We start from the raw sequence: 27,590 nt of genomic DNA, 5'->3' as shown, positions 1-27,590 counted from the left end.
GATCGATTTACAATCAACGTTGGAGACCACTGTAGCTAGAGAATGCCTTATCTTTACAATTTTTGTGTAATGAACCAAACTAAATAATACAGAAATACTCAAGAACTCAATTATATATTTTTTAACTTTCTTAATAAAATGCTTGTAACTATTTTTTCCCTATGAAAATATGCTCGTCAAAAAATAATAATTGGGAAATTTTGGCATGCGTACATAAAAAGGCTCGCTAACCCTGATATATCATATTCTGGATATTGTTTGCACGGTTAAAAAAATGTTTTATGACAATATGTAAATGTCAGTCTTCGTTAAAGCCTTCCATCAACATTATATTATATTTACATGCACGATGAAAATTATACATAAAACCAATTTTTCCTAGATTTGACGTAGGTAATACAAAACTAAAATAGCACTTCCCATACATATAGCTTCGACAATATTAAACTCGGCGAATTACTTATTGATTTATAACGGTTACTGGGGGAATAAAAAATATATATTAAAAAATGTCTGATAATCACCCCACTCCTATGCTTTATTAGACGGTCGTTACACTATAATATAATTAATAATAGTAATTAATATATACCTACAGTAAGGTGTAAACTAGTGATTCAAAATACGCCAATACCTACAGCAGATTATGCAGTATAGATTTTGCTGCAGGTGGATCTGTTCAGCTACCAAATAAATGCCAAGTATAGAAAAGCAGAAGCCATCTCAGGATATCTTTGGAAAAACGTAGACACCGTGACATATAGATGGAGATCAAAGCAGTCACAGGCAAAACTAAATGTGTATTGCGAAGCTTAGAAATGAAGACACACAAATGCATAACATGCATAACCCTCAGAGATCATACAATGAATGAAGAGTTTTGGCATTCTTAGAGCGAGCTTTGCATTCATACACCTACACTCAATGACATATTAAATGGACGACTCACTTCATACCCGGCGCGCACGAGAAATTGTGCATGAAAGTCATTCATAGATGTATAGGTAGATGTCACGTGACCATTGACGTATCCGTTTCCATTATGCGATACAAGCTTCGAGAATTTATAGTAATATAACCTTTATTGTAATGGCGTATTAGTGTCATGACTCATTGCGTTAAAAACAGATTCTCGGTTACTTACGACTTCTCGGAGATTAGACGCAAGTGAGCCCAGCGAATCACAGGCGACTGACTGTCCAATGGTTCCTGTCATTCAATTGCATTGAATAAACATTCATCAATATCTTAAAATGGCATTTTATAAATAATAAATAATACTAACACATGCAAAGTGATATCCCATCTTTCTTGGAGTGTTTAGTAGATTTTTTTACAATTTTTAACTAGGCACATTGGCATTTTGTAACACAATAATAACGGTGGAGTCGAAACCTGACAGTCAGAAATTTTGTATGGGCAGACCCAGCGGTGTCGCCAGACCGCTTGCAAGCAGAATGTTCATTTGAGCGTAGGATACCAATATTAAAATATGAATTTCGCCATCCGGCAGACCCGACACAAAGTGAGTGTTATTTTATTTTCTAGATGCTTCGTCCATATTAATGTCATTGCCTACACTACACTTTATCATTGCGCATATCTCTTGATAATGACCTATGCAACGAGCCCGAAACGTCGAGGAAATAAGGAAGTACACACGGTAAACCCAAGAATCTATTACGTTATAAATGAGGAAATCTGCGGTATTAGCGAAGGTAAATATGTGATCAGATGGGGAAGATAAAGGAGATTAACATTAAAAAGGATGGACAAAACTGGCAACCCATACGCACAGAAGACCCGCTGTCTCCCAAAACATGGAAGAATAGCTAGGATTCGACTACTCTGGATAAAAACCGATCTAACGGTAGGTATAGCAAGAAAACAATAAATTCTATAGTTTGAGTATACGCTTCACAACTTAACACTCCGGCTCTCGGGTGAAAGTGGTGTAATAGGTTGATGGTAGATTCAAAAAAATATTTTTTACATATACCTATTATGTATTTATAACTTCATATTATATTAATACAAGTGAATATCATTTGATCCAATTTTATGCGAGGTAATAAGGCAAAGAGGCGTAGCAGTGTAGTAAAAAGTGAAAAGCTATTAAATCTACACTCTACCAATAACATAGTTAAACAGTTAGTAGACAACTTCATGAAAACGAATATCATTGTCGCTTTCCCTACACGGATTGTTCGACATGGCATTTATGTACGTAAAAAACAAGATATTAGATTAAATACTATAGTATTTGAAAGCACCCAAAGTCGATTATACATAGGCCGTGGAATTTAAGTGCGAATTACGATGGTAGTGCTAGTTTCTGATCATCTTCGAAGGCAATGCGGCAGCCTGTTCGCAATAAATAAAGGTTTTCGATTGCATATTTCATCCAAACTATCTTCATTTATTTCAATATACTTACAATACTTACCATTTTCTACAAATAGTTTAACATGTTGAATTCGAACTATGAGCAATAACTAACACTACCATCGAAGTTTACCGTTTCGTGTCACGGCTTGACTAGATAGTGGGGCTTAGAAAGCACTTATTATAGTATGTATATTATTTATACATGATCTCATTGTGAACGAGAGATATAACACTCGTTTCAGTGGTATGCTAGAAAAATGTGGCTTTAATACAATTATTGATTCTTACCCCATGACAAAATAATAATTATGTATATTTGAATCACATTCTGTAGTAACGAGTAGGTAGACAGTTTATCTGTATATTGAAATCGTAATATTAACTACAGTTAAGTACTTTTTTCTATAAACCTATGGATTGTTGTTTTTTTCTTGTTGATATATTTACGTAATACCTACATAGAATTAAATATAGATCGACCAAGGAAATGGATTCATTTATCTATTTATAGTTATTAAACTACATAAATAAAGCAAAAAATACTTACATAACTTTCGTAATAATTATAACAAAGCCAATTCACGCCTCTTTTATAGAAAAAATCGCGTGCGGGGTATTTTCCGTTCGCATGTATATTATTATAGGTACCTACATACTTCCTTAGAAAAATAAGTCAATTAGTATTTTCAACCGACGTTTCTTTCATAAAATACATGAATGGATTTTTCACCAAGTACCTACATCTTACTTACAGAATTTTGACACAGAAAGCGGTGACTATATTATATTATGGAACAATTTGTAAATAGGTATTAATATTTACTAAGTATTGCGTTGGCTTTTATATAAAATAAAAAGGTTAGCCACGTAACTAATAAATTATTGTTTACACGTAGCTGTATATTTTATATAGGTAATAGCAATTTCAGTTTTCGAGTGAAGATTGCATGAAAAAACCAAACGTAATTTAATTTTAAATGGGAGTGAACTTTTATGTGAGCATCACTTTTAAATTAAATGAATAAAGGATAAAACTTAGGCCTATTCAAGAGATTCCACACCTAACCTACGATATGTAGTTTCAGGGAAGCGATTATCTATGACGTGTAGTTATTATGCAATACTTATTTAAGTCGGAGACAAATGTAAGAAAATTCAATATTTCAGATTGTAAAATGTACTTAATGATATTCGTGGATATTTTCAAATTGCTCAGAGATTCAACATAGGTGGAGAATTTATTAATCTTGCTACTGTTTTGCTTATAGGTACTAACGTGATAAACCAACAACTTCACTATTTAGACTCGCCTATTGAAAGGATTGCCACGCTGTGACAGATTTGTGACAGATGACGTAGATTGTACCTATAATCTGTCATAGCGTAGGTATATTATTATCCAATTACTGATCAGGCATTTTGACATAATTAAAAAAAAAAAAACCTCATAAGAACATCCAAAAAGTTGAGTTCAACTATCACTGATAGGGGTGAGATCGAATCGTCTGTGATTCATGGGAATTATTATTTCCAATAACTGCGGTCTCAGAGACTTCAAATTATGCCAAATAAAAGGCGAACAACTTTGTATTTATAACATTACATACTAACTTAACTCATTAGTATGAATACAAAAAAATTCTATCCTTACTGCATAATGACTTATTCATTATTGGGTATATGAAGTATATTGGTGAATAAATAAAATCAATTTGAAAACAATTTATTTACTTGATGGTAGTTAGCCGGTGAATAATACGTAACATGTCACCAAACTGATGAAATGCACATAACGTGGAATCAGTGACGTTCCTAGATAAAATGCCCCTAGCCAGCGCCAAAATGCCACCTCATTTTTTATACAGTATTTTTATCATCCTTTCATGAGTCCAATATCTAAGAAATGTGCTGTATGGATACATTACTAAAAAAAAGGGTACCAGACTTATTATTCGCTAATCCACACGTGTTCTTTCTGGTCATCAAGGAAGTCGAAGGGCAACGGAAGTAAGCTAGATCGCGAACTATCGCGAACCCGGTATACCTACCTAACCAGTGAGACGTGAGACTTGAATAGGAATAATTAGTATGAAGATGTCTAATCCAAGTGACAGCTCCATACTATTTATTCATATCCAAGTTAACTTGGATGAGTAGGACGCGGTCCAAGTAGCTTGGATAGGAATAATTAGTATGAAGATGTCACATACGAGTGCACTTGGATAGGAATAAATAGTATGAAGCTGTCACTTGGATGAGACATCTTCATACTAATTATTCCTATCCAAGTCTACTTGGATCGTACTTGGACCGTGTCAACGCGCCTTTACTTATAAATATTCAGTCCAAAATAATATGTTACCTACCTTTAGAAAATTTGAAATTCAGCTGCAATATCCACAGGATGATATTCCTTTTTGCAGCTCATCAGAAACACAACTGGAAAAATAGAGAAAAGAATTAGACAAACAATATTTTGTTACCTACCTCTCAGTATTAATTACTATTACAATGCATCAAAGTATTTTTATGATTTTATGGTGAGTAATAATAATAAATATACCAGAATTATTAATGGAATGGTCATAAATCATAATATATTTACTGACATGTGGAGCATTGCAAATAAGATGATATTATCAGGGTGACATCATTTAATATGAGGTTTGGTAAGGCAGTAAGTAGTAAGGCCTGAACTTACTGACATAATTATATTATAATTATATTATACACGTAAAACCTAAAACCAATGTACCAAGTATCTACTAGTTTTGTTAGTGGATACAAATATTATTATGAAGACTATATTATTTTAAGATTTTTAAGTCTATATTTTGATTTAAGAAAACCTTCGCCATATATTTTTTAATTAATATTAAAATAGGTGATAAGCCGTGTAATATTGTTTTATCTGTACATTATGACATTAAAGATATCAGTCATCTGGCTTAGATTAAGATTAATAAGGTTCGGGGATTTAAAATTCTCTCTGCCAAATAGACCAATGACCTTTGGTAAGTTACTTAAAAGGGAGGTTTTAATAAATTTTACCTAAACGGGTAAATAATAAATAACATTCGCTTAACGTTCACTACATTTATGTAGATATATTACGAACCGTAAACACTGATAACTGAATATTTTGCATTGACTGAAGTGAGTTATTGACAAGGCTACCAGTTAACATTTTTGAATGGGCACGTAAACAAACATAAATAAAACCACGTTTGAGGTAACATAGAATTAATCAATCATTGCAATTGACTTCTGTAAGGAAGGTTTGATATTATTCAATCTGAAATACATGTATATTATTATCAAACTTGATCAAATTTGAGCTGCAGAAGTGAGACAAAATCAATAAAGGCATAACCACCGAAACATATCCAAATGACAGCGCGCCGTTGTCATTCATAATACTAAATTACATTTTATACGAAACGTTGATTGAATTTATAGGGAATATTGTTTAATTTTAGCATTTTGAATCCCATTGAGTCATAGGGATTTTCAGAAAATCATTTAAGTACCTGGTGCATAAAAATTAATATTACGCTGACAGGGGGCACAATTGTAAGTATTCCGGTTTCTAGTGGAATGGTGGTAGTTTAACTTAGATCACAGCATGTTAAATGCATTAACTTTACATACAATAAATCGTAAAAAACGATTTATAAACACAGAAAGACAACACACACGACACACCGAAAGATCACTCAGGTTAGACGTTTGAGAGAGGGGGAGGGGATTCAATTTTATTCACCAAAATCCTCCATCTTAATACCATAACTTATTATTCTTGTCTTTGGTATATGAAGAGCATAGTTATACTTGGAACTATTTTTTGATTGATCATCAAATTACAATTTATTATTATGTTTACATGGGTTAAGTAACTATCGTGATTTTTATTAACACTTTTATTAAATTACATTAAAAAAATGTTATTTCATAGTCGTGTGTAAAATTTGCGATATAATAATATTATTAAGTATCTTTAACTGACCACGTAGGTACCTACCTAGGTATATTTTTAAAGATTATTACGTAGGTACATAATATTTTAAAATATAAATTATTTTGTAATAGGTAACTGAATATATTACCAAAAACTTTTTTCAACACATAATAGAGTTTTAGAATGTAAACGCCAGTAAATTAAATTTGTATACCTACTTTCTCACAATATTAATAGTTGCATCTCCTATTATCGTGAAAATGATAAGATTTGACCGCATAAATTTATTTATTGCACTCCATATTACTATGTACCTATCTAATTTATTGTAAAGTCTGCTTAAGTGTATACCGACATACATCTGCTTGCAAACAAATAAACATTGCACAATACTGTTACAAACATAATGTATAAAAACAAATAAAATGTCATTCAAATAACCAGATCTTTTTGCATTCCTTCCTCTGTAGATTGAAAACATAATATTAATAATTATTATGTAAATGCATTGACAAAAAACCAATTTTTTATTAATCTTACCTACATCAAAAGTAACAGCATGGTTGGAATGGTGTTTCAATGTAAAACACTCAATTTTTTACAATGTGTTGTGTTGTACCTATGTGGACTGTACAAACAACATGTAATTTGATAGCAATGTTCACGGGTGTATACATGCATTGAGTTTGAAATTAATGTTTTTGCATGTATTTGTGGAGTGACATAAATTAATTTACAATCATATAGGTAGGTACTTAATTAATTTATGAGTGGGATTTAACTGTATATCAGTTCGTACAATGTTGCTAGATATTATACTCCTATGTTTTCTTCATTCATAGAATAAAAATATTAATTTATGAAGAGTTCTCATGGATTAATTTTTTTCCTCGCTTGAGATATGACTTTAACTCATTTAGCGCTGACAACGTGACTGGTGCATGGCCATTAGACATTATTAGCATTAGCATGATAATTAAATGTGGTAATTAACTGATCAGCAGTAAATGTGTCAAGGTCAAATCAAGACCGAAAATATTCAGGCCGTAGCACAGAATTGAGGATTACGATTGTAGTGTTAGTTATTCATTATTGTCAAATGCAATAAAGTAACCTGTCTGCAATAAACAAAGATTTTCAATTGCATATTCCGTTCAAATTATTACCATATAATTCAATATGCAACCATCATCATTTTCTACAAACAGATTACAATATTGAATTAATACTAATATGTATCAAACAATGTTGTAAAGAAAAACCAAAATATTTTTTAAGATAATCTGACTATTATTGTTATTTTAACTATTAGAATATAGTTTACTATCGTCGGTCCCTATTAAAAAAGTCGCATCTGAAATTTTGTCATTTTCGGATTATTACGTAAAAGTTATTTAAACACTTTAAACATTTATACCACAATCACAGTTTTTTTTGTTTGTTTGAAAAATTTCGAAATATTCAAGTTAAAAATGACGGATCTACCGAGAGTGTCCGAATAACAATGTCGGTTCTTACCAACCGACATTGTTGGCTGGGCGTGGGTGAGCAAGATGCGTCGGATCTGACAGTTGCTCCTATGTTCACAAGACAGGCGGATGTTTTTATAAACGTTTAGAAAAGTTTCTATAACCCGTATTTTTATTCATTATGGTAAGCAATAGGTCACAAAGGATATTTGATGAAACATCTTTGATTGCTCGTACTGAAAAATAGCATTTTGCAGATCCGACTTTTTTAATAGGGACCGACGCTATGATCTCTTAAAAGTATCAGAGATATTTTTGAATAGGTAGGTACATAGTTCATTAATGTATTTTTATTTGATTTAACAAAAAAATTGATTTTTCTACAACATAAATCTTATTTAAATAGGTACTTACATAATAATTATATCGAATAATGTTAAGAATGAAACAAAAGTAACTTGGTTACATTGTTTTATTTATTTGTATTATACATTGCGATAAACATAGAACCGCGTGTTATAAAATAAACAAATCTGTCTGCTCAAAAAATCTATATTGATTCTGGAAACAATTAATATTTATATCTTAAATAAGTACCTATTAATATTTTTGAATCGCTTGTGTGACTGAAATGTTCACTACTCATTTTACAACGTCAAAGTTTGTGCCTGCTTAGTAATTGTCACGGAGCCTTGTTTTTTAGCAGAGTCTTCCAAGCACTGAATTTTGCACTCGAGCAATTCAAATAGCTGTGACCAGATGGTAGACTGTTCTCCGAGCATCGATTGGCGTTCGCTTATCAGTTTTTGCTCCTGAAAAAATACACAATCACTTACACCATATTTACATTGCTATCAAGCCAAATTTAGTTATATTTTGGTAAAAATTAGCTAATTATTCATCTTTAAAAATTAAGTCACTTCCGACATTATTACAAAAATATTTTTGTGGTGACAAAGAATTTAAAATGAAATCAGTATTTGATAAAACTATTTTTTTTATAGAACGGATAATTCACAAGATTTAAGATTTCAGAACATTACTTTTAAACACATTGACAAAACGTTCACTGGAATTCATAAAATAATATATAATTTATTACAGTTACCTCCTTTAAAATAGCCGATTGCTTTTCTTGATGATTGATCTGTTGTTGCAAAGTTTCCATCCGAGAAACAGGCTTTGGGGTTATACTATCACCACTGCGTGACTTGCTTTCCTGGTCTATGACATCCAAGAGCTGTTCTGCTTTTTCAATGCGATGCCGCAGAGTTTTCCATTCTTCTTCTTGCGAATTGATGGTTTCGTTCAATTCTTTCACCTCGCGTTCGAGCGGTTCCATTTGAGAAGCCAAGTTGATTGAAGTCGAATCGAACACCTATAAAAATGGATTATGAAATGATGCTTCAACTTTAAATGGGGAATATACATTATGTATGTAGTGACTAGTGACACTAACTATAATCAATTCTACATAAAAAGAGATTAATATAATCTCTGTAGAGATCTTTAACGAAAGCGTTGAATTGGTATCGTGAACTTGGTCCCTTTCACAGTGTTTCTCAGTTGTGCACAGAGCTTCGCTTACGGCCTCGTCTCTAAGTCTTCAGAGTATACGCCATAGGGTATTATTATTAGGTATTTCATGTAGTTATTGCAATATATGGCAATAATACGTAAAGTTTTTTAATGCTTCAAATACAACAGTGTTTACCTCGCTGACATCAAAAGTTAATAAAAGTTAAGACAAATAAATAAAAAGGAATTATCAGGTGAATTAAATGCTGGTTATCAGAGTGATCATCATGGGTACAGATGATTGGTTAATTAGAAGTAAGGACGTTGTGAACTTACTCTTTTTTTCTGTTCATACTGCTGCTGAAGTTGCTGAAATTCCTCTTTTAATGGTTTCAAACGATTTGTCAGAGGGGAGAATTCCTGTTTAATCTCAGTCAAATTTTGATTCAGCTCAGCTACAATCTATAAATTCCAATCACAATACAATATCTACTGAATAACAATGAGTGGACTCCGGCTTCTATATCGAAGCGTACACGTTATCGCGGCTGTTTCTGGAACTAAAACCATAACTATTGCAAAGCGTGTAAAAAGCATGTGGCGTAATACTTAAATCCCAAACAGCGCCATAAGGTAGATGTCAATATATAGAAGGCGGACACTAATAGATCATGTTAACTAGAATTAACTACTAGTCATTCTTAAAAATAGAAGGTGTGTAATGAAATACCTTATTATGAAACAATGAAATGTTACCTGTGATATTTCATTGACAGGTCGTTTAGCCAGATTGTCAATACTGTTGCTTTCATTATTAAATGGTTGAGAATCCAAATTCAGATTTAATTTTTTATGATTAAGAAGGGCTACTTCTAAAGTGGCGTCGCGTGATTGCAATATTTCAAGTGTTCGAGTCAATACTCCCGCTTCTGCCTAAAAAAATTAAAGTACGATGGATGAATATTCGTTATATTCAATCATCAATTTTATTTATTGCACTATATGATAATTTTATTTTATTAAGTTCAAACAAGGGTTTATTGTTCTTTTTACCTTCAACGAAGATAGCATCGCCCTCTGTCTTTTATAGACAGAACTCTTGGTTCTCAGTTTATTAACGTACTTTTTTAATTCTTCTCCTCTAAGAATAGTGTCGCCTAATAATTGCTGAACCTGTCAAACAAATGAAAAAACAATACTTCAATTTTAAAGATGTTTAAATAACTCGATAATAGTATTATTATACCAACCTGAGATTGTTTTTCAGATAGCTTCAATTCTGTTTCACGGAACACCGTCTTCAAGTTCTCTAGTTTTTCTGCAACTGCTTGTTTATTGCGCTTTATCACAGATGCTTGGTGTCTAAACGGTGTTAATTTATCATCTTGGGGATCGGAAGCGGCCATTTTTTTCTGTACCATGCTTTCGGTTTCACGGTTCACCGTTTCCATCTGATTAGAATACAAAACAATTGATATGAATATGCAAAAGATACATGACCACGTAAAAGGATTTCCATGTAATAATATGTATTCAGTATTTTTTACCTTTTCTTGAATTTGAATCAGGTTGTCACGAGTTATGTGATCGTGCCCTTGAACACTGTGGAGAACACTTACATCTCGTTGAATGTTAGCCAAATCAAATGGATTCTTTTCTTTTACCAGATACTCATTTACCTATAAAACAGAAAATGAAAAGAAGGCATATTAAAATTTGAATAGGTACATTATAGTGCGATTTCTATTTATAGTGGCGAATTTGTCACCACTGCCAGCTTACAAAACTACCGCCATTCTTTTAAGTATATCGCTATATGTCCGCTGTCCACTTTCATCCTGTCACACTAAATATCTACGGGATTGTGAAGTGTTGGCCACTATTTATTATTATAAGTCGCACTGTAAGTATTATCACTCAGAAAAGCATATAAAAACATCTGAACAAGTCTAAATATTTATGTGATTCCATAAATTCCTTTAAATGCCGGGAGGTATTAGATTGGTGGTATCCGCCGGGCCACGAATTTCTATGAAAAAATGAAACCTTAGAAACATCATTATTTAGAAATATATTAAAAGTATAATATCATAAAGACTTGTATATCGGTTAAGAATGTCACAATGATTACAAGAGATGGCAGTATATTGTGTACAATATATTAATTTATTTAAAACAGCCCACCGAGGCTAGTGTAGTGAATGTAGTGTACAGCATGTATACGTACTCATTTTCTATGACCGGCCTTGCATGCATGGATTTGTAGAGTGCGTAAACGCTCTTGTGGCATACCTACACCCGGTTAATGGATGCTCGTTACAAGGAATTGCCAAAATATTTTTCAAATTTGATAATTATAATGGACAAACATTAGGTAGTTGGCAAGATGACAACGATTTAATTTTAATTTATTTCGATTTACGGACCACTTTATAGAGAATGAAAATATCCGTTAAACAAATACCCCGTTTACACGTTCATAGATTTACTGCTGACAGAACGTATTATCCCGGTCATATCAAAAAAATGCACATGTAAACACGGATTATCTTGTAAATTACAAAATTGCATGCATGAATTAAAAAAGTTCAGAAGCTTCTAAATTTTCACGCGACAATTGGACTGTGTGATATCTGTGCCTATGCAATAGAACGATAGTGGCGAACCTGCCGTTAAAAAAATGAACTACACTGTGCACTCATTGTGAGGTTAGCCGATTTTCACGACCTGTCAAATAGTACCATACAAAGACAATATCACGTCTCACTCATTATTGAAGAATGTGATTGGAGAGACAGTCAGCACTTTTACGTGTAAATAGTTATTATCGCGATAGTTTAAAATACACACTATTGGTGCAGGTAAATCCATGCACGTGTACAGGCGCTAAAAAGTTAAATCTATAATTATTGTATTTAAAAGTGTTTTTTATTTTTATTTGTGAAGACTAGAAATAATTCAAAATACATGTTATGGAGATTTTCCTGCAGTACGCTTAATTTGAAGATGTCATTAATAGTTTACGTCACCTTGAGTTCCTCGTGTAACCGCTGCATAAGATCAGTGGGAGCTTTTGGTGTTGGAGCCTGTCCTCTGAATGAGGAAAGACTTCGCTGTAAATGCTCACTAGCTTTTTTAAGCTTCTGTTCTTGTTCCGAGAGCTATGATTATAAAAATTTACATTAATAACTAATGACATTAAATAATTTCGACATGAGAAGTGAATCAAAGAAGTTTTATCTATTGACATAAAACATAAATCAACAAAACTATCATGTTGAGTTTATGAATTAATTTTCACACTTACTTGAGAAGAAAGCTGTTTGGACTTTTCTTGCTGATTTCGTAACGCTTTTGCAACAGTCAGTAAATTTTCTTTGTTGGAGACGTCGTAAAGGTTTGTTTGTGCAACTTCCAAACGTTTTATTACTGCAATAATATAAAATTATTATTTTGCTTATGAGTTGATTTTAGGTAGGTAATTAAAAATACAGTAGAGATTTTATTGTGTTATTAAAATTAAATTTGTTTGGTTTTCCAGGCACTGACACTGTTTAATTAAATAATTTATATTGTACAAACCTATATCTCTTTCTAAAGCCATTTCCTTAATATCATTGATAACTTCAGACGAATTATTTTTTCCGAATGCAACAGAATGTTTATGCGCTTCTTTAAACTCTTCCATTAGCTTGTCATGCGTCTCTAGAAGGTCAGCCATGTCAGCGATACCTAGTATATCAGCCGGAATATCAGGCCTGATCAAATACTTGGCGAGGTACGCTGTCTTCTTGACTTGCTCTCGATTCTTAAGTAGCCATTGGAGCAAGTTGAAAATTGTTACTCTGTCGCCTGTCACCAAGTTTTTGCGAAAAACTGACAAGTCGGTTCCAGGTTCGGGTTTGTATTTGACATTCCGTAGCATGTCTAATAACTTTATTGATATTGTCTCAGGTTCTTCTTCTTTGACAACAACCTGAAATTATTGCATATTATAATGGAGATTTGTATTGCAATATTAGAGAATTTATTGTCAAACCGAAGTGAAAAATAATTCTCACAAGCAATAGGGATTTTTGTCTATATTTTATTTAAAATTTTACCAACTTTGCTACATTAAATACACTAGATATTTGCTTAGAAGAATATTCAAGAGCAGGAACAATGGTACAGACCTACAAACTTATCTGTAGAATGGCCAAAAATGGAACTACGAACTACCATAGGTCGCCATTTTGACAATTTCATACGAATGTCAGATCGTGTCCAGTTACGAGTCTCGATTGGGTAGTTTTTGACAGTGACTCCCCCATCCCATTCTTCAGATAAGTTTGTAGGTCTGTAAAGGTATTGTATGTCCAAATAGGGTATCTATTTGAAAAGATATTGTCTATTGATTCGAATCTTCCAAATTCGATTTTCTCAAAATATACTTACAGAAATGTGACACCTGTGTAATATCCCATTGAAATAAGGATTTAGCAGTTAGATAAGGGAATTTTTAATAAAAACCAATGACAATTAAAAGGATCTTACAATATTTATCATTATCGAGAGGCAAACGGTCCTATGTTCATAATTCGATTTATAGATAAATGTATAATATGCCATCAACTTTACTATTACCTACCTATCAATGTAGTTCAATTTTCATATTGTGTGTATCCAGTCAGTTATTTTTCTATGAATCCTCGAATGGACATAAGACCCTTTCTCTCTGACAAATAGATATAAAATTGAATTACATAGGTAATATATTTCATATTACCTTTTGCCCTGCGTCATAATGGGCGAGTAAATCAAGAAGTACTTGTAGGTGTTGGACCTCACTGAGAGCATCGAATTTGATGAGGTCATAATTTGTTCCCAATTCCTTATTCAATTCACTCGATATGTATTTCAATTGTTCTGTCATTTTTACAGGAGCTTTTGATTTCTATAAATGCTGATATACCTACTTACCTTTTGTATTATATTTTATTTTATAAATTTGTGAACAAAAATAATAAATTGATGTCCTAAGAAATGAGTAAATAGAAACAGTAAAGTTTTCCCGAAATGGCATGTATACATAAAACATGTTTTGTAATGTTTGTATGTTTTGTACAGGTTGCTATAGCGACAATGTTTGTTATGATTTTACAGACTACATAAATGAATTTTATTATTGAGTTGTGGCAATATTAGGGTGTCCAACTGTAAAATAAATTACTTTTCTTAACTCATGGTACCTAAATAGGTAAACAGAAAGAAAAGTTAGTTACTATTTAGTATTAGATATCAATAGTAGAGTGTGTACCTTTTGCTATAATTTTTTGTTGTTGTGTTTATTGGTTTAAGGATGATTAATGATTATTTTTTCATGCTGTAAACTCCAGAGATAGCATAAATGCCTGTCCACATTGTAAGAAATGACTTAAAATATTTATATTTACGAGGGTTCATTTTAACCATTCGCTGAAAAACCATTATTTAGAAGATGCAAATAGAAGAGAGTAAAGAGGAACATTAGAAATACCTGTACCATGGATCTACATACACGAATTGCAAGAAAAATTATCTGTATTAAAAGCAGATGGTGGGATTCGAACCCAAACCTTCCAGATCTATAGTGTACAAGGCTACCAAGTAGATCACAGCAACCGGCATATTATAATGAATAGGTGCATATTTTAAGAATTATTACAAACATTTTTTTTCCGAACTATCATATTTCCAGCAAATTACAATAATTGAGAAAATGGTTAACAATCATTTGTTGTAAAAATATCACTTTATCGGGGAACTCTAGAGCAGTACTGCACAAACCTCGGCAACAGAATAACAAGACATACTCATCACTGAATTCATTTTTTTACAAATGAGTGACTGTCTGCGATGCAGGTGTAGTATATTTTTAGATTAGTGTTTTTAAAACACGTATTTTAGTGTTAGTTCTTCAGAAATTTTGTCAGTGCAAGTTTAAAATAATAAAATGTAGGTATGTCTTGTCTAGTATATATCATTCACTATCAACACTTTTACCCACTGCGACCCGTGAAAAATTATAAAATGGATAAATTATTGGCCCTTCTTTCAAATAGGTCATGCACCACTGCTCTCACTGAAGAAGGATTGATGTAATATTTTTTTGTTATAAATGCATTTCAGAACTGCAAAATGAGAAAAAATATGGGATAAGTGTTTGTTATTATTAAAAGATATTATGGTTCTAAAATCTGTTTTATTAAATTTTACAACTTTTTCAGTTCACAAAATATTATCACTAACAGGTAAGTAGGTATATAAAAATAGTTATGTGCATCACCTCAGTTTGATAATAAATGTATTATTCATAAAAAATTCAACTAGTTAAAGGTTTATGATAAATAATTAATTTTAATATCACAAGATTGGTATAATTGATCTAAAAATTTGCTAAGCTATGCATTGTGATGATAATATTCATTTTATATTTATCAGAACACAATATTAAAAGTTATGATTATTGAACACGTGGTGAATTGTTTACTGGACATTTTTATTATTATCTACTTACAGACCAACAAACTTATCTGTAGAACTACGAACTACCATAGGACGCCATTTTAAAAATTTCATTTGAATGTCAGATTTTGTCCAGTTATGAGTCTTGATTGGGTAGTTTTCGACAGTGGCTCCCCCATCCCATTCTTCAGATAAGTTTGTAGGTTTGTAACACAAAAACATTACTACCAGCATATCTATTCTATACACAAGACTGCTATCGGCGGCTGTCGAGGGTAGTTTATCATATTTATGTATTGAGACGGTTAATTGTTACAATAAGTTAACCGTCTAAACCAGGGCTCGTCATTCTGGTCCCTACCGCCCACTTGTGGGCGTTCTAGCTTTTATGGTGGACGGTAAAAATTGAGTCAGATCAGTATTTAGTTCCGCAGCGTCAGCCTCAAGGATCTCATTAATAATTTAATTAATTAAATGTAATTTAATCAGACATCATGCTTCTATGTATGCAAATTATAAATAAAAAGGTAGATTTAACTACAGTAGGTAAGTTGTTTTATAAAGATTTATTCTGCCAAACTTAGCGAAAGTCTGCCATAAAGTAGTTGGTAAGTAATTATTATTATATGCTTTAACTTTGCTTTATAAAGTAAAGTTACTTCCCTACTTTATAAATTACCATTACTGCGGAACCGGTGGGCGGTTAGAAAATTTTACTACTAACAGCAGGGCTCGAAATGGACCGGAGCGCACCGGAGCGCCGTTCCGGTTTGTGGAATCTGTAAAGTTATCGCTCCGTCTCGTGGTTAAAATATTTTGACCGGCTGAGGTAGATGTGCCATATAACAAAAAATCTAGCACATTTATGTTTATAAAATACCCATAAAATTTGATAACCATATTAATATCCTCAGAAAATTTTGAAGCGCTCAGGTTCGTAAACTTTTCCATTTCGAGCACTGACTAACAGAGATACAAAAGTAGGCGGTAGGTATAAAAAGGTTGACTACCCCTGGTCTAAACTGTCAAAAAGTGCTATGCTTTTACAGCACCTCTCCTGGTTGTGTTAACTTTTAGAGAGACAGTTTTGAAGGCTGACTTATTGTAACAATGATAATACTCAATACATAAATATGATAAACTACCCTCGATAGCCGCCGAAAGCAGCCTTGTATGTAGAATAGATGCGCAGGTGCTATAAAAATCTTAATTTCATAATGTACATAGAATTTGGTTATCAATTATTTTGTATTGAAAATTATTGTTTCATTATTTCTTATTAGAACACTATCAGATGCAATGGTGTAGTGTGAAATAAAATAATGTGAAGACATTGATTTATTTTTCTAATTAAAAATAACACTGACATTACTTACTGTATTCATGAGATTCAAAACATTCTGCAACGTTTACATGACAAATGTTAAAAAAAATTCTGGAGCATTACTTAGAAAAAAAAGGCCGGGTTCTCTCTCTTACCTGGTACTTTCCGGTCTCACTGATCACATGCCATTGAATACTTTATTTTTATTTATAATGATATAAAAGATTAAGGCAATTTTTCTTGGATTTTAGACTGGTAAACTATATGAAAAACTTACATTATTCTCATAAGTTGTATCACATAAATCATGGGTCTTAAAGCGGCGACATTGTGTCCATGAAAACAAATATAATTTGAATATATTATAAATACTCTCATAATACTAAATTCATTGAGATCCTGAGGATAAAACGAGAACAAGTGACATATAATTAAAAAAACATGAGTGAGAAACAGTTTTTGCATCACAAGATACCTTTTTATACGTTCCAGCAGGCCTGTTCTAACATATCACTTAACATCAAAAAAGAGTTAATTGTGATAAATATATCACATTTATCACATTACATATTCTGGCGGTTAATTATGTAAAAAAGTTAACCGTCTGAACTGTCAAAAGGTGATATCTTTTAACAGCCCCTCTCTTGGCCGTGCTAACTTTGAGAACGAGACAGAGTTCGTTGATTTTACATATTGAGAATAGAGACGCAAGACTGACTATCTTGCTGCAATCGCAATGACATGACTAATAATATTGTTGGTTATGTTGATATGTCTGACGCGTCAATGCAAAATTCTTGTGTTCGGCTCATTACCGACTAGATGGCGCTGATTCGGCTTTATCCGCTTGGGTTCGGCAGTACGAACATAACCCTGAATTTGACCGACATGTCTACCAACCTAAATTTTTGCCGTATTACGAATTAGAGATAGCCGCCGATAACTGTTTAGTGTATAGAACTCCTTCCGTGTTGATTTGTACCAATGAAAATAACGGAAACATATTAAAGTGATAACTGTTAAGAATAGACCTGCTGAGAATTAAAACATGCAATTGTTCTTATGTAATAATTTTATTCCCAACATTTGAATATATCGTTATGGTATTATTTTTATAGCAATCGTATATAATTTAATATAAACATAATGTTGAAAGTACTACATATAACTGTAGAATTTACAATCACATATTTAACTTTGAAGGAGTTTTATTTAATTTTGTTGAAAATGCATTATCTTCGTTCAATCCTCAGCACCTCAATGATATAAATTAAGTTTTCCAAGCCTAGTTAACAATATTTAAAAAAACTATTGAAACAAAACAACCCCTTTATTTTACTCATATAATAAAAAAACTGAAAAATGATTATATTCTCTTTTTGTAGGTCTGTAAAAAAAAGAAATTTCTTATAATAGTACTGTGCAATTTTGAATATTTATAAATACTCAATATTTTTTTGAAACTGGTAATAACAGGTTTTACAGATTACATATTATATTGATGTGAATGAAAAGTTTCTAAGTAAAATTATGTTTGAATTGTACATTTTCGAAAACCATATGGATAATATTCCTGGCTGCCATTTATATAATAATTATAGATTTAGATATCTTTATAAAAAAAAACCATGATGGTTTGACGCTTAACATATCAACATTTTTTTTAATGTTCGGAATGTAAACATTTAAAATTTTGCTAAAATTGTGCTATTTGAAATCCTGTTTTAATTAGTTTTGACTTCTTTCATTCTTGCCAATTCTTCAGCCGGTATTTCTTTCATGTAGGCCAAAAACGAAGCCCACACAAGACTGCAGATACTAACGTAAACTACCCTGTTTTTCTCCGGGACAAAACAGAAGTTTATCGTTTGTAGGAATGGCCAGAAGAGGCACCCAATCTGGAAAGAGAGAAAAGGATTATTATTGATTAAGGCGACATTAGTATTTTCGGTCACACTATAAATGGAGTGGAAGCATAGCTACTTACAGAACCAACACTTAGTGTAGGTCTTGAGTGCCAGCATTCGGCGCAGCGTTGAGCGTTTTGCGCAACTCAAACGTATAACCGTGTGTGAAAATGTTCATAGACAATGTCTTTTTTTGGTTATACATTTATACGGTTATACGTTTGAGTTGCGCACAACGCTCAACGCTGCGCCGAATGCTGGCACTGAGGCCTCACACTAAGAAAACTTTAAGTGTGGACTGTAATCAGCTGCAAAGACAAAATTACGAATGTCAAGGGTCGAGGATGAAAAAGACCAAAGACATTATCACTAGAAACTAGAAAGTTGGCATTTTTTGACCACATCATGCGGTATTCCAAAAGATATAAATTTCGGCGTCTTATCATGCATGGGAAGATTTCCAGTAAGTGAGGCCCTGATAGAAGAAGATAGAGCAACAACAGACAGTGAAAAGATATGGCATAGAAAGAAGAGAGTGACATTAGAATGACCCGAATATAACCCATATTGAACATACATAATTTGAAAACACTTCTGAGAAATATATAACCAATAAAAATAATGTTTTTGAAAAAAATATGACAGGGCACGACGCGACAAGTTCAAGTGCGTTACAACAAAAAATCTTGGAGTGATCTGTGACGTCGGTTAGTAATTAAGGTAATTTAATACCCACTTTGATTTAGAATCAAAAGCCGATTGCCAATAGTAACGTAATTTAGAAAGCGCTTCAGAGAGTATTGTAAGAACCATTAGTTAAAATTCGTCGCAATTAGATAAGATACGTATAACATCGTGGTCAGTGCACGTGGGCGTGATTCCCGAGAGACACAGGTTGAACTGGGTGTCGTATTTTTTTCAAAAAGATTTTTTCTATTGATTGTATTATATTTCTCAGAAGTGTTTTCAAATTATGTATGTTCAATAAAAAGAGTGTTACAATCCTAAATCTTGTGAATTATTCGTTGAATAAATAAAATAGTTAATAACCCATATTCCTTATAATTTTATAATACTGAGAAGGATGAGTTTGGATAGGTTATGGGAAGAAGCAAAAGTAGTGACCGAGTGAGAGACACCATACGATGGGAGTGATGTAAACACTACTATGTCAGCAATAGCAATCATAGACAATAAATAATTTAGCCCCATCCAGCGTTGCCAACATAGTATTTTTCCTGTCAGATCTAGGGATATTCGATAACTTCAATCTTGCAAAAACCGCATCTAGCATAATATGGTGTTTATTCTAGCGTTTTATTATGTTAACAGATTCAAATGTGCTGAAAAAAGGCTAGAATCTCATAAATATGTTGTCGAAGAAAAAATAAAACTTGATCCCCATTCTGAACGGAATTTTAAAAATGCATGTCGTTCTTGTGAAAATAATAATTATTTCAAACACCAATTACTAGTATTTTGAGGAAATTTAGCATATTTTCCTGCCATCTAGCTTATTTTTTAACCCCATCTGGCAATTTTCGTGAACGACAGTATGACGGCAACACTGGCCCCGTCTAGTTCTGGTTAATGGGCTGAAATGGTATCATGCGATGATATCTTTGTGATGATTCACCTTGACATCATCGGTATATAGCGACTGGGGTTTGAAATTTGGAGATTATGAATCTAGAAAGCATGGGATCAAATTTCTTGATCCCGAAACACAGATTAAAAATATTTTCATCTCCATAGTAACATTTATTGTCAATTTTACTACATTAAAAAAAAATATATGTACGTAATCCCAAAATACTTCATCAGTGTGGTCGAAAATATGGTCATGTTTAAGGCTGATGTGAGGCGTGAAGCACAATAAACGCTTACCTTATATGTTGGCACGAATTTGGCTTTAACTTCATCTACGCTTTCTTCAACAGTTTTCTGTTTTAATAAACTCATTCCAAAAAAGAAGCAAACCATGGCGGCTGGACCGTAAGACACTTGTTCAACGAGAGCCTGAAAAATACACAAAAAATTAATCACACTATTTTGTATTAATACAATATTAAGGCTATACTTCAGCTGGGGCACGGTCTAAAACGATCGTGACTACGCGATGCGAAGATTGTGCAAACAACGCGTACAGAACAAAACATAATTTGTCATAAAAATTCAACATGCGTTCATGTAATGTTATGTTTATTGTTCTATTAGTAATGATAATAATATATTCATTAACATGTTTTCTTTTTCAAGTAAATGGGTAACGTTTTTTAGTAATCTTTACACGATTTAAGAATTAATTCCCCCGACGCCATCATAAAACAAATTGACGTGTTCACAGCTCGACTATCGCTCTCCGATTGGCAGCGAGTCCGAAATTTCGTCGCACCTATAGTTGAAAATTATTTGCTGTTTTACTGAAGTATGCTCTTAAGTAATTGTTATATTAAATTGTTCTTTTTTAAGTCGATAACTATTTCGGGTGTCATACAGTTATCAAGACCACAAAAATAATCAAATTGAGTATATTACTTACAAAAGGAGATGAGATATTTCCTCTTTCATTGTTTAATTTGACATATTTAACGTTATCTATATTGTATTAACCTTTTCTATGCCTCACAATATTACTATGGCAGTATCTGACAGGCCACAGATTTTTAACGACACCAGTTGAATGTAGAGCGAAGATCTTACTAAAATCGCTCTAATATCGATAATTTGTGACTTAGTATTACATAATTATTCAAACAGATCTCACTGTGTTTTTAATTTTTGATTATGCAAATCAATCGACAGTGGCTAGTAATTTGAGTCGGACGAGATAACTCGCGAAATTTGTATGTGCGACCTGTCGATCACAGCTTCATAGGGCGAGATAACTTGCTGAAGGCATAGAACGTTGCTGTCATCCATTTTACAGTATTTGAGATATTGACGGCTGTATCAGCTAAATTGTAACTATTATTTGTATGAACATAGGTGATTAGTGCCGCATTTTGGGGAAATAAGAAAGATTTAAGGCCGTGGCACACAGAAAGCGATCTAGTCGTATACACAGGATTGCATCATCCCGGCAACACACAGGGCAAGCTGTTGCAGTGAGCCAGTCATGATCGCAGCGGGCAGCGATACGGTTGTACAAAATTACAAAATCGACCACACGATCTGTGCAATGGCGGAAGAAACGAAGTTATTTATCGAAAAAGTGAGAGATTAACATGTTCTCTTGTACAACACGAAAATATAGAAAAAATCTATCTTTATGAGATTGAAGCTCAATGCAGAGACGGCGGTACTCCCTAAATCTTTCCCTTTTCGTATTGATGTCATGTACCCAACATGGTTTTTTTTTCTATTACTTTGTAGTGCTCGTCCAAACTACTCATTCCGAACAAAAACCGTTAAAAAAGAATACACATCTGGCCACTAGGAAGCAACCACGATATTGAATCGCGCACAAAGGTATCACGGCCTGTGTGATGTATTTATATCGCTGACCGCCTTGACGATCGCGGGATTGCTGTCCGCAGCAACAGATCGCGTTCTGTGTGCCAGGGTTTTTAACTTCAATACGATAAAAATATTTAAAAAAAATTGAATACGTTAGAGAAAATTGCTGCGCATTACTATAGTGATCATCATCTAAATGTGTATTATTATTTTTGTTGGTTATAATCATCCATGTGTCTCCGACACGCAGTCTTCAATTTGGCGATTCTCTAAGGTTTTCGTGCGTTTCAAATGAATATCTATGTAAGAGTGTGGCTTACTTTCACCATTGCCGTCCGGATGTCAGATTTTGGCCAAATTCTTGTGGAGAGTCGTACCCACATGTATAGCGTCGGCGCTGTGAAGCAAGATCCATATAGGGAATATCTCGCACATTCTGCCCAATTGTAGGTACCTAGAATAACATGTTATTAAAAATATGTTTATTATAGACACTGTTCATTTTAAAATACGATAAGATTGAAAAAAAAATACAGTAGGTATCATTAAAACCGACCATTTACCCTTGAAACAAAAAATGTTATTAACTAAAAAATATTGAATTTTGGACTCAGTATTTCGAGATAGACATCTTATATAATAATATGTTAGAATAGCTGCCAAATATGGTGGTATGTTTCAATGCTCCTTACAAAATATAATTTTTTCTGTAGCTACCAATTTAACTGGGTGGGCATACTAAAAATGTGCCAGGTAAAAGTAATGTAAAGGTATATAAGGCTCCATCTAGTTATAGTCTGAGTTATTTATAATATACCAGTGGTGGCGAACCTATGGCATACAAACATTTTATTTTGAAGATAAAAATTACCCATAAGAATAATAAATGACAGATCGCATTGTATAAAAAATAGCCGACAAATACTCTTCAAGAATAAGCATCACATTTAACTTAAATATATAATTGTACATATAGGTCAGCCCTTAGGCTTTATGCCTCACATGTAATATTATCGCACTAACCTCATCAGGAGGCGGGGGAAGCAGCGCTATGAATTTCTAATTTTGATCGAATAACAATGCTTGAGACCACTGTAGCGAAAGAATGCCTCATCTGATCGGAGCAATTCTAGTGTGAATTTGAGCATAAAGAACCAAATTAAGTAATACAGTAACAAATTTTTTTATTTCTACCCACAAAAATGGCTGGTTCGAAAAGGTTCGCCAAACCCTGTTAAATAGATAAATGTTTTTTTCACACAATATGACGGTTCAAAATCAAGATTCTCATACAGATTAATTTATAATCAGCATTATTTGTCCATTCAGGATTCCATTTGGAATTCCACAAAAGTAATTCTAGCAATTAATTGATGGAGATTATCGCTTTTATCTTTGATATCTAATATAAGCAATCTTTGAACACCTTTACCGTGGAATTCGCTTGATGTGTCTGTGCTGATTTTTATCAACATGATTATAGAAAAAATATCTCAGTAGAAACCTGTGTTAAAACATTGGTAAAAGTAACAATAGCAATTGCAATAATTGAATGAATCCTTTTCTTTTTAGAAAGGGGTACCATATATGCCTCTAAATTGATCTTTACCCTGCTCTGTAGTTTTTATATCTCTTACAAGGTAGAGGTGTATTCTAATAAAAAAAAAATATTAAAAGAGCTACATTTTTCCACTTTTTTCCACCATTTCTTGGTAATTTTTAGTGACACGACGATTTTACTGTCAGTTCTATTATAATTCCAATGAAATTAGAAATATTTTAGGTTAAAAACAAAGAACTCGCAATCCGCATGTGTAGCATAATATGGCTGACACGCACCAATCACTATTACTGTGTGTATCATGCTTAGACCTTATATAGATTATGCAAGTATTTTAGTTGAGTGGTGAGTAATTTTGTAACTAAACATGTATGAACAGACAGATTTAGTCGAGTAATTTAGTAAAATCATTTAGTCCAGTCAATCTACTTTGTTCTAATTTTTGATAAAGTAGCGGCACCCACCACCACCCCTCACTAAATACTAAATAAGCCGCAAGACAAATCAGAACACGTTATCTTTAGTTAAGTTCATTAGTTGTTGCCAAAATCATAAATCAAAATATCATAAATATAAAAGCACTCTCCGTTATTCATCTGATTCGAATTCCTTGAGAAGAATATTTATAGGTTCCTAAAGTTTCTCTCCTATTGATCCAATTTCTTATTCAAATTCTCTTTTCCCTTCTCTCGCCAATTTCTGCTTCCACTTTTACTAATATAGTCATTATAAATAAATTTATTAGTCTGTTTATTTTTACTTTAAGTTGTACTCTATTTATCTTGATACGCTACTCACTTATGTTTTGTATTCAGACATTTTTCGGTTCTAAAACATTTTTTGGGAAGTAAATCACTTGCCACTTGACCAAAATAACATAATCTGAACTAGGGTTAATAGCCTGTTTACACATCATCCATGGATTTACTGCTGAAAGTACGTTGCAAAACTGCATGCATAGATCAAAAAAGTTTAGCAGCTTCGAATTTTCATGTTGTCTCTGTTCTGGCAGAATACACTAACTGGAGAATACTAGTTTTGAGTAAGTTGACTTTGAAGTTGTTAAAATGTTTGAAATAATGGTCTTTCATGTGAGTGTATTGAATAATCGTAAAAGGGATGACTTTAAAATAAAGACTGTTAAGAAGGTTTCCAGACGGATAAGTTTGAAATAAGGAACATTTTGGTACTAACTCAATATGTAATTTTTTTGAATTAGTGTTTTCTGCCAGAACAGTGACGATGTGATAGTTGTAACTTCTGCGATGCGGCTGCGCATATGACGATAATGGCACACCTGCCGGAAAAATACGAACTGCGGTCTGACCATTTTGCCGTTTACCACTTTTCACAAACTATCAAATAGCACCATACAATGAGAACAACGCGTCTCACTTACGCTTGAAGAATGAGATTGATGAGACAGTCAGCAGTTCTGCTGTCCAATCAGTCTCCGTTTCAGTTGAGCTGTCAGTTATACTAACGTGTAAATGCATAACTGAAGTGGTCGACTGAAACCGAAACGGAGACGAGACAGGATGAATTTTCCATCAGTCATCGTATCTGTTTTAAGAGTTGCCAGTTAAATTGACGTGTAAATTACCATGTTGCCGTATTTTTCATACTACTTTTCTAATTTCGATTGAAATATTATTATTTCTTCGAATATAGGTACTGTATTATACCAACCAATATGTTTAGAAAGTTATTATAAAAATAATATTCATGTTTAGTGGATAAAAAATATGTAAATATAATATCGCTGTTTCCCAACCGAACTGTCAACTGAGACTGAATGGATAATGGTTTAAATACACCGCCGTTTCAAAACTGAACGGACCAAAACGGAAACCTCGACTGAATGAACAACAGAACTGATAAAAGGACCTTTACAGTTATTATCATGGTAGTTTAATTTACACACTATTTGTGCCAATATATTCCATACATGTGGAACAGGCACTATTAGGTCTATGTTGGATGTGCATCATTTTAGTTTAAGCACAAAGATGTTTTAAATTTTTTTTCCGAATATAATGCACAACTGATTAATAAACACAAGGCAGATGTACGCATTGGTATATTTGAGTAATGATAAAATAAGGATGGTTCTAAATGTGAAGCAACAACTAAATGAATTATGAAGTTACTCACCCCATCTTTTTCCTTCGTAGGTTTGGGTTATCAAACACGAAGTTGGCCACAGAACACCGTATGAGAGCATTCCACGAACAATTGGATGCTTTGTAGTAAATGCTGCCATCTTTGATCCAAATACTACTAATTGAGACATTTTGAGTCTAGTAGGTATTCAAATTATTTGGTTATGGAAACTGTTATGCAATATTAATAATACCTATGTCAAATTTTGATTCACTGGCATCTGTAAACAAATGAAATATAAACAATTCAAATAACCAATCATAATATTATTATAGCATGTGACTTGTTGAATAATAATATTGCACATAATTATTTTAATTGCATCATACACATTTTACACTAGACTAGGTAGGTATTAAACAAAACCACTTGCTGTGAACATAATAATTTAATATAAAATCTAATGAAAATGATTATCATTACGTTTTAGATTTAGAACAATACTCACATCATCTTCATTTGCATTGTCTGAATATTATTTTCTATGGGCATATTTTCCTCACAGGAGCAAAAAAGGTAATGTTATAAAGGAAATTAGTTTTATTATAAATTGTATGAATTGCCGTATCAAACCATTCAAAATCTATTATATCACACCGCACACAATTTTCCATTAATCCAAATCGAACGCGTGAAAATTTAACACTGAGGCAGTGAACTTGCACTTATTTCCACCGACATAGAAAATTTAACGTCACACGAGGAAGTTGCATAATTTTTAGTCTAGGAAGTTGGCAGCTTAATTTTGAGATACGATAAACCAATGCCAAAACATGTCATGTCATCCGAAATCGTAACTCCACATTGCGAATGTTTTAAATTAGCAACAATCCATTCATACTCGTAATGATCTCGCAATGCGCCATGTGTATTTTGACATTTGACAGACGTCATTTAATGGAAGAATGGCATACTTTTATACATACGTCATATATTACGCACCGCACAGTGATGACGTTTACGCCAGCTCAATTTTATTTATGTTGAGTTATATATTTTTAATCTATGATGTTGAGTGTTGCTTTTCTGCATAACAATATTATTAGCACGGTACTTATTAATAATTTATTGTAGGTATCATTAATATGGCTTCCAAATACAAAAGTTTGAAATTATTTAGTTCCAACCAAAGTACCTAGTGCCAAAGCAAGACAAAGAGATTGGACGGTTGAAGGCTTTTTGTGGCACTAAAAGCAGTGGCGGAACTAAGTTATTAATATAATATAGGTACATATAAAATCAAATGCTTTTTTCCCCAATTATAGAATGACAGACCATAGAATTATTATTATGCATTCCTTGCGGCAAACAAAGCACGCTTAGAGATTCAAGAATACAATAGGTAGGTATAATGAAA

General features: G+C 32.8%; 3 protein-coding genes across 6 annotated transcripts in view; all 3 read right to left on the bottom strand.

The window, feature by feature from the left end:
• milt (trafficking kinesin-binding protein milt) overlaps positions 1 to 6,115 on the bottom strand; it is a 184,564-nt gene extending 178,449 nt beyond the window's left edge. Inside the window, exons 1-2 of the mRNA XM_085957531.1 lie at positions 5,919 to 6,115; positions 4,755 to 4,827 (exon numbers count right to left, since the gene is read on the bottom strand). The gene's annotated coding sequence lies outside the window, so the exon portion shown is untranslated. The remainder of the gene's footprint in view (positions 1 to 4,754; positions 4,828 to 5,918) is intronic.
• A 2,154-nt stretch (positions 6,116 to 8,269) lies between these two features.
• Positions 8,270 to 14,468, bottom strand: LOC147064498 (intraflagellar transport protein 81 homolog). Of its 4 annotated transcripts, none has more exons than XM_085957374.1 (11): positions 13,509 to 13,587; positions 12,916 to 13,309; positions 12,641 to 12,762; positions 12,363 to 12,494; positions 10,881 to 11,012; positions 10,584 to 10,784; positions 10,387 to 10,506; positions 10,090 to 10,266; positions 9,670 to 9,795; positions 8,924 to 9,193; positions 8,270 to 8,627 (listed from the first exon to the last, which is right to left on the bottom strand). In XM_085957374.1, the coding sequence occupies exons 2-11, from the start codon at positions 13,256 to 13,258 to the stop codon at positions 8,463 to 8,465; spliced, it is 1,788 nt and encodes a 595-aa protein (XP_085813500.1). In that variant the 5' UTR covers positions 13,259 to 13,309; positions 13,509 to 13,587; the 3' UTR covers positions 8,270 to 8,462. The 4 variants fall into 4 exon arrangements, with proteins under 4 accessions (XP_085813500.1, XP_085813497.1, XP_085813499.1 ...); XM_085957371.1 differs by lacking the exon at positions 13,509 to 13,587 and adding an exon at positions 14,102 to 14,468 and having other exon boundaries at positions 8,271 to 8,627; XM_085957373.1 differs by having other exon boundaries at positions 8,271 to 8,627; positions 13,395 to 13,587.
• Positions 14,469 to 17,385: 2,917 nt separating this feature from the next.
• On the bottom strand, positions 17,386 to 27,122 carry LOC147064497 (PXMP2/4 family protein 4-like). Its single transcript, XM_085957370.1, has 5 exons — positions 26,682 to 27,122; positions 26,225 to 26,453; positions 22,830 to 22,963; positions 20,938 to 21,069; positions 17,386 to 19,041 (listed from the first exon to the last, which is right to left on the bottom strand). The coding sequence occupies exons 2-5, from the start codon at positions 26,361 to 26,363 to the stop codon at positions 18,868 to 18,870; spliced, it is 579 nt and encodes a 192-aa protein (XP_085813496.1). The 5' UTR covers positions 26,364 to 26,453; positions 26,682 to 27,122; the 3' UTR covers positions 17,386 to 18,867.
• Positions 27,123 to 27,590: the final 468 nt, after the last annotated feature.

This window comes from Rhyacophila brunnea, unplaced genomic scaffold, assembly GCF_057557595.1.
Source record: "Rhyacophila brunnea isolate RB1 unplaced genomic scaffold, BYU_Rbru_1.0 scaffold_7, whole genome shotgun sequence".
Lineage (NCBI taxonomy): Eukaryota > Metazoa > Arthropoda > Insecta > Trichoptera > Rhyacophilidae > Rhyacophila > Rhyacophila brunnea.
Note: the sequence above shows the minus strand (reverse complement) of the source record. Positions and strands in the feature narration are given on the sequence as shown.

Coding starts and splice junctions, on each gene's coding strand:
- LOC147064498 (XM_085957371.1), bottom strand. CDS start 14,248: ATGACAGAACAATTGAAATACATATCGAGTGAATTGAATAAGGAATTG. Junction 10,267..10,386: donor CGATGCTATCTTCGTTGAAG/GTAAAAAGAACA, acceptor TAATTTTTTTAG/GCAGAAGCGGGAGTATTGAC. Junction 9,796..10,089: donor CTGTCAATGAAATATCACAG/GTAACATTTCAT, acceptor TGGAATTTATAG/ATTGTAGCTGAGCTGAATCA.
- LOC147064497 (XM_085957370.1), bottom strand. CDS start 26,363: ATGTCTCAATTAGTAGTATTTGGATCAAAGATGGCAGCATTTACTACA. Junction 22,964..26,224: donor CTACGAAGGAAAAAGATGGG/GTGAGTAACTTC, acceptor ATGTTATTCTAG/GTACCTACAATTGGGCAGAA. Junction 19,042..20,937: donor AATTCGTGCCAACATATAAG/GTAAGCGTTTAT, acceptor CTCTCTTTCCAG/ATTGGGTGCCTCTTCTGGCC.